Genomic DNA, 11,185 nt, shown 5'->3' on the forward strand with positions numbered 1-11,185 from the left:
ATTTTTTAAAAATGATTTTAAATTTACTGAAATTGTGAAAATAGTAAGAAATGGCATGCACTCTTTACCTGTGGACCCCATTCAAATTTTGCCAGCATTCACAAAAGCAAAAGGATTAATTTCAGAATCAGGCACAGCATTTAGTTGTCTGGTCTCTTCAGTATCCCTAATGCGGAGGTTGTTCAGTAGTATTTCCTTGAGGTTCATGACCTTAACTTTTTTTTAGTATGAACCATTTTGTTGCCTGTAACCCAATTTGAAGTGCTATTTAATGTTTTATTATAATTAGTTTTAGGTTATCTATCTTTGGCAGAAATATCACAGAAGTGATGCTGTGCTCTTCTGTCTACATCTCATCAGGTGGCACAGGATGTTGATTTGTCCCACCACTGGTGAAATTAACCATTTAGTAATACATGATTTTCACCACGTTTATTCACTGAAAAGTTACCCCCCCCCCTTTATAATTACAGATATTGGGGATGGCACAGAGGAATTACTCCGAGACTATGTAAATACACTATTCTTGCAGCCTTCACCACTATCTTTAGCATCCATTGATGTTTCTGCCTGAATTTATTGTTATTGTTGTGGTTGCCAAATGATGATTCTCCTATTCCATCATTTCTTCCTTATTTATTAGTTGGCATTTTATTGTAAGGAAGAGCTTTCTCTTTATTTCTGTCAGTGTGGACTCATTGATTCCTATTTTATTGACATTCAGTGGGATATGTATTAAACTTGTTGTGTTGCTTTGAAGAAATACCTGAGACTGGGTAGTTTCTAAAGAAAAGAGGTTTAATCTGCTGACGATTCTGCAGGCCACACAAGCATGGTCGTGACATCACTCAGCTTCTGGAGAAGCCTCAGGGAGCTTTTACTTACTGCAGAAGGCAAAGCAGGAACAGGCACATCACATGACGAAAGCAGGAGTGAGAGAGACACAGAGAGGAGATGGAGATGCCACACACTTTTAAATCACCCGATCTCGTGAGAACTTATCACAAAGACAAGCACCAAACCTTGAGGGACTGACCCCCATGATCCAAACACCTCCCACTAAGCTTCACCTCCAGCATTGGGTATTAATTACAGTTCACCATGAGATTTGGGTAGGGGCTGATACCCAAACTATGCCAGGATATAATTTGTTACTTTCATTTGTTTTGATGTTCCAATTGTCCCATATTTTGCCAGCAGAATCTTCCTTAGGCTGATTTGTTTCCATTTATCATGTCCCAATCATTCAATCATTCTTTTTTTTGAGACTGAGTCTTGTTCTGTCACCCAGGCTGGAGTACAGTGGTGCAATCTTGGCCCACTGCAAGCTCCGCCTCCCGGATTCACACCATTCTCCTACCTCAGCCTCCCGAGTAGCTGGGACTACAGGCACCCGCCACCACGCCCGGCTAATTTTTTTGTACTTTTTAGTAGAGATGGGGTTTCACCGTGTTAGCCAGGATGGTCTCGATCTCCAGACCTCATGATCTGCCCACCTCGGCCTCCCAAAGTGCTGGGATTACAGGTGTCAGCCACTGCCCCCGGCCCATTCTTTTGGGTTATTTTTCTAATACAAGAAGATGTTCCAGGCCCAGTTTGATTGTTTTGCACTTTCCCTTCATAGCCATGAAAGTGACCCCTTTCCAAGGAATGTTGGTTCCTTTTACTGAATAATAGTGTTTAGAAACAAAGATCAGGGCATTGGATATGCTTGTGTCTACTAGAGTGTCACTGCTCCCAGGCGTTCTCCATGGACAGAGCCAGAAACTCCTTGTATATGTGTGTGTGGAGATTTAAATGGAGATCAAAAACCAATTTCAGTCCAGCTTCTCCCCTTTCATATTTCTAATTTCAGTGTTAAACATGGCTCCTGCTAAGGTCAATAATTATACTTATTTTCTCAATCCTGTTGTATGTGACTAATCTCGACTTTACCAGGCCGCTATCCCATTTGGCTACCTTCCTTGAATGGGATCAGACTCCATTAGGAGTCCCTTCTTTCTCAGGTCTGCTAATGGCTTTTTGACTGAATTATCAAGGAAGGACAGAAAGAAGATTTTTGTTTTATATGGAGTTGTAGTAAACATGTTTTTCAAGACTAAATTGATGTTCCTGATTAAGAAATTTGCATTTAGTAAATGATTTATTACATTTTTATAATTCAGGTTTGACCTTACTGATACCTTACCTTCTGACGACCAAGAAAAAATGGAAAGACTGTAAGATCAGAGTATTCATTGGTGGAAAGATAAACAGAATAGACCATGACCGGAGAGCGTAAGTTTATTTCACATTGAAGGGCATGAATCTAGTAGCACTTCATTGCTACAGTATAAATTTGATAGGATAAAAATTAGACAATCCAGAAAATGTCTGTTATCTTGCTTTGTTCTTTACTGAAGTTAAAAATTTTAAATATAACCTTGTTTTCTTAAGTCTTCATGTTTAACTAGTAAATACTTAATTTTACTTAGACATAATTTTTTTTAACGTACTAGCATTTTAGAAGATTCTTCTTAAATACTTGTAACATGAAAGTGCTAAGCAACTTTTTTCTTTTAGTCAGGGGAGAAAATGCACAAACGTTACATATTTATATATGAGATACATTTCGTTGTAGACTTCTGGACAACAAAATGCAGGATGCCATTGTAATCCATCCGATTCTTTCCATCTATACTGTCACGATTCTAGTTCTTGTTTCAGTATTTCTCTTCTGCTCTCTAAGTACTCTTATCTTTGACCTATAACATGTATATTTTACAGAGTACATAATGTGCATAATCTTCAACCTAATTAATGTGTATATTGTACACATTATGGGTCAAAGGTAAGACATGGGTACTTAGAAGCATTGAAACCCAGTTTTATTTTTCAGAAAGCAGAGTTTTGACCATATGATTCCTCTACCCAAAATACTTAAACCACTTCTCTGCTACCTGCCATAGAAAATCTAATTGTTATAATGTAGCAGTCAAGGCTGTTGACAGTCTGTCCTCTCATTTCCTTTTCTTCTGCTTCCCCCAGTATTTCAGCACACTTTTCCATATGCTCTAAACATGCATGTGACTTCAGGCTTTTACTCCTTTGCCTACTCTCATCTCTCTCCTGCAAATAGCTCTTCATTTGCCTCTCCTTTTATCTCTTTAAATCTGCATTCTTTAAAACCCAGCTCAGTTCTTCATAGTGCCTTTCCTATTTTCCCCCCACTTACTTCCCCATCTAGTTTTATGTTTCCTTCCGGAATCACAATATACTTTATACCTACCACTCATCACATTATGGCTGGTATTATATTTATTGTCTTATTTAAGTTTTGTAGGTCCTGTTATGTTTAGCATGTTTTATAGTAGCCACTTAATTGATAGATCCTGGAATGCAACTGTTTATTCATTTCAAATAGTGAATTATGCAAGAAATAGTAGTAATAAATTTAATAGTCAAACCTGTAGCAGATCTGTTTTCTCATATTTCAATTTAAAAACATTTTTATTACAAATAAAATTGCATTTTGTTAATTGCTTTTTGTATATATGTGCACTTCAACTGTTCTGTTGCCACCGATGTTTCATTGCCAACTAAGCCTTCAGAAAGGTATTAACTGAAAAAATCAGGCTTGTTGATGCTCCTTTTCTATGTCCTGTCCCAGTTCCCTCTGCCCGCAAAGTGCTATGAACTTAATCTGCCATCAACTACATCTTCAGTATGGCCCACAGGTCATATTTGGGCCCTGAGATAAGCATTCTTGGATGGAAGAATAATCCAAAAATAAATATTTGTCTACTAGTTTTTCCTGAAATTTATGTACTTATCAATATAGTTTGACTAAAATTAAGAAACATTAGCTGCCATTTAAATTTTATTATTAATGTCTTTGTCCATTACTCAGTACTAAGGAGAGATTCAGAGAAAGTAAAAATACTCAGTGATTACTCAGAAAGTACTCAGTGAATTTAAGTGTACTTTGTGAATGAATATTGTTTAGCACATGATAGACTTTTTCTATAAATCATGCTTTTTAGATATATGGATTCAGCCCAATATAGAATGAAAATACTTGTATCTTAATTCTCTTTATTTTTGTTGTAGGATGGCTACTTTGCTTAGCAAGTTCCGGATAGACTTTTCTGATATTATGGTCCTAGGAGATATCAATACCAAACCAAAGAAAGAAAAGTAAGTTACTCTACAAATTTCTGATCCTTTTATAGATGGCCTACTCAGACACAGATTCAACTTAATTAAAACCCAGAGATTTTTTTCCTGCTGTTAGTTACATGTGAAGTCAATATTTTAAAAATCTAGCATTGATAGTTGGCATGCGTATATCAGATATTAAAGTCTAAAGAGTTTTCAGTATTCAGAGAGGATTTAAATTATAGCTTTACATGTGATTTCTGAACGGTGATTCATTTCCATTGCCCCTGCCTACAGTCGTTATAACCACTCAGTCCCTGCTCTACATACCTACTACTTTCCACTGTTTTGTTTTATTGCTAAAATAGGAAAATCTAAACATTTGCCTACAATAGTTGCATTCAGAATTCTTCTCGCAAAGACTTTGGAATATTCCACCTGAAAATGGTATATACAGGTTGTTATAATGATATTTGTATTTATTTTACCTGATATAATTTTAATTCTTAATGTTGAATCAATATGAAGCTGATATAAAGAATTCCTTTTAGATAGAAAATAGTAAGGTACAATTTGTAAGGTTGTAATCAGGGTGATATTGCTTTTATTGTAAAACAGTGTATACTGGGTGCTTCATACTAGATTTGATACTGAAAAATATTTTTCATGTTCATAGAGGATTAGAATGCCATTCATGTTATTTTACTGGTAAGTATCTTTGGATGTAGAAATTAATTTTGCATTTCCTTAAATTTTTAGTATCTGCCCTTTTCCCCTTCAAAATGTTCTGATACATTTTTTTACATTACTTTTATTCATTGATAACTGGGAAAGCCTTTGGGTGTTTTGAGCAGAGTAGTAACACAATTTGACTTATTGCTCAAAGGGATCATTTTAGCTACTATGGTAAAATTTATTTAGGCTGAGAGAAAATGGCCATAAGGGGAGGAGGGGTAGATACAGTGAGATCAGCTTTAGCATTAAAAATGCAATTTTATTACAGGTTGGAGATTCCTTATCCCAAATACTTGGGATCAACCAAAAGTGTTTCAGATTTCAGATTTTTTTTTTAATTTTGGAATATTTTCATTATATACTAATCCAAAAATCAGAAATTCAAAATGTTCCACTGAGCATTTCCATTAGACATCATATTGGTGCTTAGAAAGTTTTAGATTTTGAAGCATTTTGGATTTCAGATTAGGGATTCACAATCTGTATTGTCCATATGGGTTCTAATTTTCTCATCAGTTTGAGAGACTAGAAATTGCTGTTTTTGAAATAAATTGCCAAAGTGATTACTATGGTTGGGGTATGGAGAGGAGCATAATAAATGAGAGGCACTAACTTTGCAAGTTACAATTTAATATTTAAGATCTTCCTGTTATGTAACTTAAAATAAGATTAGTTGTCAGTATTATTTCTGTTTTTTAAAGTATTATAGCTTTTGAGGAAATGATTGAGCCATACAGACTTCATGAAGATGATAAAGAGCAAGATATTGCAGATAAAATGAAAGAAGATGAACCATGGCGAATAACAGATAATGAGCTTGAACTTTATAAGACCAAGGTATTCTTTCTCTTCTGCTTCCTTTTCATTAATCTTTTATATAATAAAAGACATGAAAACCAAGACTTCAATTTGATATAGGAGGGGTCAGTTGTATAAATAAACTCTATTTTAAGATAGATTATTTGAGGTTAGCAGAAAGCATTTTTTTAAAAAAAGAGAAAACATATTTTTATTACACGAAAATTCATTTCAGTTTCTTTTTGTCTCCTTATAGTTTTATGAACCATGCTAAATTCTTATTTCCAAATGGTCTAGGAATGACTGTCCTGTTTCATTTCAGACATACCGGCAGATCAGGTTAAATGAGTTATTAAAGGAACATTCAAGCACAGCTAATATTATTGTCATGTAAGTAATATCTTTATAAAGATTTTCTTGCTAATCTATGATAATATGCTTTGAATTAATTTCTATTCCAACTACATATCTATATAACACCCATATTGACTTAGTGGTTATAAGGAGGAAAAAACAAACTTGTAAAAATATACTATGCTTTAAGCATATGGAGAAAGACAAAACCTTTAACCTTATGCTTATATGAATCCCAAGTAATTTTTTTATGATAGGTTATATTGGAACCTTTTGTTTACCCTTCTTCTCACCTTTTAAAAATTCCTTATCTTTGTAAACACTACAGCATAGCCGTTAAGCACATGTGGATAGGGGGGTCCTACATTAAAATTTGGGCCCCGGACAGTTTCCTCTTGAAAATAATTCAAAAAATGTTATTTGGCAGATTAAACTTGCATAGTGATTCCTATCTGGATCCCCATTCTTATGTTTCCCACACACAAATTTTACATACAGACACATTGGCCTTGAGTTAAATACAGATACTAAATGCCTACTTTGGTGCTTCCTCTACTGAACTAGGTTAGCTATTCTTTGAATCCACATTTTCTCAATTCTGGAACATGTGTCCTTAGATAGGAAAGCTCAGCCCTCTCCCCCACAAAAAAAAGCCAAGTAATGAAAAAAACTACCAAAAGATTGTTAGTTTAACAACATTCAATAAATCAGAAAGTTTCAAGTTTTGCTGATGATAATCAAATACCTGTAAATGGAAAAGACACCAAAACATAGAAATTTAGAGAAAAACTATACAGCAATTGGTCACTGCTACCACCATCCATAAATAGAAATTAAAACTAAGATAAAAATTGCATTTATCCATATATAGCTTCTGTTTTCTAAATTTTGATAGTAAACATACCTTTCACCTAAAATAATTCTATTCTTATTAAAGAAGGGGAAATCTAGGATTTAGTGTGAGATATCAGAGGTACTGTGGTTTATAGAAATATTTACTGTTCTTATGAACAAATTTTGAAAAATCTTTTGTTGAAAGATTATAGTCTTTTATATATGCATGTACGATGGTGATACCATAAGATTATAATACCATATGTTAAGCTGGGCACGGTGGTGTGCACCTGTAGTCTCAGCTACTTGGGAGACTGAGACTGAGGTGGGAGGATTGCTTGAGATCTGGAGTTTTGAGTCCAGCCTGAGCAATGTATTAAGACCCCATCTCTCTCTAAAAAAAAAAATATATATATATATATATTTTTACTGTATTTTTCTATATTTAGATATGCAAATGCTTACCATCGTGTTACAGTTGCCTATGGTATTCACTACAGTAACGTACTGTGCAGGTTTGTAGCCTAGGAGCAACAGGCTGTGTCATATAGCCTAGATGTGTAGTAGGCTATACCATCTAGGTTTGTGTAAGTACTCCTATGATGTTTTCACGAGGGCAAAATTGCCTGACAATAAGTTCGGAGAAATGCATCTCCATCACTAAGCAACACAACTGTGGTTGTTATTCTATATGCAGAATTCTCCTGCACTCAGAAATATTCTGTAATTAATTTATAGTAACTGTTATTGTAATCTACTTTATAATTTTTGCTACATTTTATTCTGTAAATGCATTGCTCAGGGTTTTTTTTTTTTTTCTCTTTTTGATACCAGGAGTCTCCCAGTTGCACGAAAAGGTGCCGTGTCTAGTGCTCTCTACATGGCATGGTTAGAAGCTCTATCTAAGGACCTACCACCAATCCTCCTAGTTCGTGGGAATCATCAGAGTGTCCTTACCTTCTATTCATAAATGTTCTATACAGTGGACAGCCCTCCAGCATGGTACTTCAGTGCCTAGTATAGTAACTGAAATCTTCAATGACACATTAACATCACAATGGCGAATGGTGACTTTTCTTTCACAATTTCATTAATTTGAAAGCACACAGGAAAGTTGCTCCATTGATACGTGTATGGAGACTTCGGTTTTAGTCAACTCCATATCTCAGTCTTAATGGTGATTCTTCTCTGTTGAACTGAAGTTTGTGAGAGTAGTTTTCCTTTGCTACTTGAATAGCAATAAAAGCATGTTAACTTTTTGATTGATGAAAGAAGTACAAAAAGCCTTTAGCCTTGAGGTGCCTTCTGAAATTAACCAAATTTCATCCATATATCCTCTTTTATAAATTTATAGAATGTCAAACTTTGCCTTCAACTGTTTTTATTTCTAGTCTCTTCCACTTTAAAGCAAAATGAACACTGCTTGTCTTCTTCCATTGACCATTTAGTGTTGAGTACTGTATATGTTTTGTTAATTTTATAAAGGTATCTGTTAGATATTAAAGGTGAGAATTAGGGCAGGTTAATGAAAAATGGGGAAGGGGAAATGGTAACCAAAAAGTGACCCCATGGTAAGGTTTATATATGTGAATATAGAGCTAGGAAAAAAAGCCCCCCAAATACCTTTTTAACCCCTCTGATTGGCTATTATTACTATATTATTATTTATTGAAACCTTAGGGAAGACTGAAGATTCATCCCATACTTCTTTCTATATACCATGCTTAAAAATCACGTCATTCTTTAAACAGAAATACTCAAGATCATTTATATTTATTTGGAGAGAAAACTGTCCTAATTTAGAATTTCCCTCAAATCTGAGGGACTTTTAAGAAATGCTAACAGATTTTTCTGGAGGAAATTTAGACAAAGCAATGTCATTTAGTAGAATATTTCAATATTTAAGTGGAATTTCAGTATACTGTACTATCCTTTATAAGTCATTAAAATAATGTTTCATCAAATGGTTAAATGGACCACTGGTTTCTTAGAGAAATGTTTTTAGGCTTAATTCATTCAATTGTCAAGTACACTTAGTCTTAATACACTCAGGTTTGAACAGATTATTCTGAATATTAAAATTTAATCCATTCTTAATATTTTAAAACTTTTGTGTTAAGAAAAACTGCCAGTTTGTGCTTTTGAAATGTCTGTTTTGACATCATAGTCTACTAGTAAAATTTTGACAGTGCATATGTACTGTTACTAAAAGCTTTATATAAAATTATTAATGTGAAGTTTTTCGTTTATAATTCAAGGAAGGATTTCCTGAAAACATTTCAAGGGATTTATGTCTACATATTTGTATGTGTGTGTGTGTATATATGTAATATGCATACACATATGCATATGTGTATATATAATGAAATTTATGTTGCTGGTATTTTGCATTTTAAAGTGATCAAGATTCATTAGGCAAACTTTGGTTTAAGTAAACGTAAGTTCAAAATCAGATAAACAGATACAGGTTTCATAGAGAACAAAGGTGATCATTTGAAGGGCATGCTGTAATTTCACACAGTTCTCCAGTTCAAAAATGGAGAATACTTCGCCTAAAATACTGTTAAGTGGGTTAATTGATATAAGTTTCTGTGGTGGAAAATTTATGCAGGTTTTCATGAATCCTTTTTTTTGTTGTTGAGATGGAGTCTTGCTCTGTTGCCACGCTGGAATGCAGTAACGCAATCTCGGCTCACTGCAACCTCTGCCTCCCCAGTTTAAGCAATTCTCCTGCCTCAGCCTCCCTAGTAGCTGGGACTACAGGTGCACGCCACCATGCCCAGCTAATTTTTGTATTTTGAGTAGAGACGGGGTTTCACCATGTTGGCTAGGATGGTCTCTATCTCTTGACCTTGTGATCTGCCCACCTCGGCCTCCCAGAATGCTGGGATTACAGGTGTGAGCCACCGCGCCTGGCTGGTTTTCATGAATCTTGATAGACATCTATAACGTTATTATTTTCAGTGATGTGCAGCATTTTTGCTGCATGAGTATGAGCTAGATATAGAGATCTGATAACTTGAATTCAGAATATTAAGAAAATGAAGTAACTGATTTTCTAAAAAAAAAAAAAAAAAAAAAAAATTTCTACATTATAACTCACAGCATTGTTCCATTGCAGGTTTTGCAATGTTTTGCAACAGTAGAAATATTGTATTATTTGGTAAACAATAATGTGTGAACTTTTAAGATGGATAATAGGGCATGGACTGAGTGCTGCTATCTTGAAATGTGCACAGGTACACTTACCTTTTTTTTTTTTTTTAAGTTTTTCCCATTCAGGAAAACAACATTGTGATCTGTACTACAGGAACCAAATGTCATGCGTCATACATGTGTGTATAAAGTACATAAAATATATCTAACTATTCATAATGTGGGGTGGGTAATACTGTCTGTGAAATAATGTAAGAAGCTTTTCACTTAAAAAAATGCATTACTTTCACTTAATACTAGACACCAGGTCGAAAATTTTCAAGGTTGTTATAGTACTTATTTCAACGATTCTTAGAGATGCTAGCTAGTGTTGAAGCTAAAAATAGCTTTATTTATGGTGAATTTTGATTTTTTATGCCAAATTTTTTTTAGTTCTAATCATTGGTGATAGCTTGGAAATAAATAATTATGCCATGGCATTTGACAGTTCATTATTCCTATAAGAATTAAATGAGTTTAGAGAGAATGGTGGTATTGAGCTGATTATTAACAGTTACTGAAATCAAATATTTATTTGTTACATTATTCCATTTGTATTTTAGGTTTCCTTCTACATTCTTTTTATATGCATTCTGACATTACATATTTTTTAAGACTATGGAAATAATTTAAAGATTTAAGCTCTGGTGGATGATTATCTGCTAAGTTTGAAAATGTAATATTTTGATAATACTGTACTATACCTGTCACACAAATGCTTTTCTAATGTTTTAACCTTGAGTATTGCAGTTGCTTTGTACAGAGGTTACTGCAATAAAGGAAGTGGATTCATTAAACCTATTTAATGTCCATTCTTATATCTGTTTAATAAGTCTTTGCCAGCTTTGTGGTTTTCTCTCATTTCGATAACTATTGCTTCATTCATTTCTGAATTTTTAAAATAGCTTTTACCTTAATATTCACGCCCTGGAAAAGTCGTTCACTATTCTTAAACCTTTGCAATAATCACTGTTGATGCTCACAGTATGACTGAACCATCTGAGATGCAGCTCATTATGGTTTTTTTTAAGTGACCTAGCTTTTCTAATTCTGCTTTATCTTTGGGCCAAATCTCTCATTTGTGAATGAGAAAACTAGAAGATTAAAAGCGATTCATAGTCCCTGAATATAA

The 11,185-nt window shown here is 34.1% G+C and overlaps 1 protein-coding gene across 3 annotated transcripts in view; it reads left to right on the forward strand.

The window, feature by feature from the left end:
- The window catches only part of SLC12A2 (solute carrier family 12 member 2), a 107,372-nt gene extending 96,518 nt beyond the window's left edge, over positions 1–10,854 (forward strand). For 2 of the 3 annotated variants that reach the window (XM_003259914.4, XM_030818401.1), the window contains 5 exons: positions 2,166–2,277; positions 4,090–4,176; positions 5,574–5,709; positions 5,993–6,060; positions 7,693–10,854. In XM_003259914.4, coding sequence (XP_003259962.2) covers positions 2,166–2,277; positions 4,090–4,176; positions 5,574–5,709; positions 5,993–6,060; positions 7,693–7,828 — 539 coding nt within the window. In that variant the 3' untranslated portion in view covers positions 7,829–10,854. Of the gene's footprint in view, positions 1–2,165; positions 2,278–4,089; positions 4,177–5,573; positions 5,710–5,992; positions 6,061–7,692 lie in introns of those variants that run through there. The other variant, XR_004031618.1, reaches the window with a different exon arrangement.
- Positions 10,855–11,185: the final 331 nt, after the last annotated feature.

The sequence above is a fragment of the Nomascus leucogenys genome, chromosome 2, assembly GCF_006542625.1.
Source record: "Nomascus leucogenys isolate Asia chromosome 2, Asia_NLE_v1, whole genome shotgun sequence".
Lineage (NCBI taxonomy): Eukaryota > Metazoa > Chordata > Mammalia > Primates > Hylobatidae > Nomascus > Nomascus leucogenys.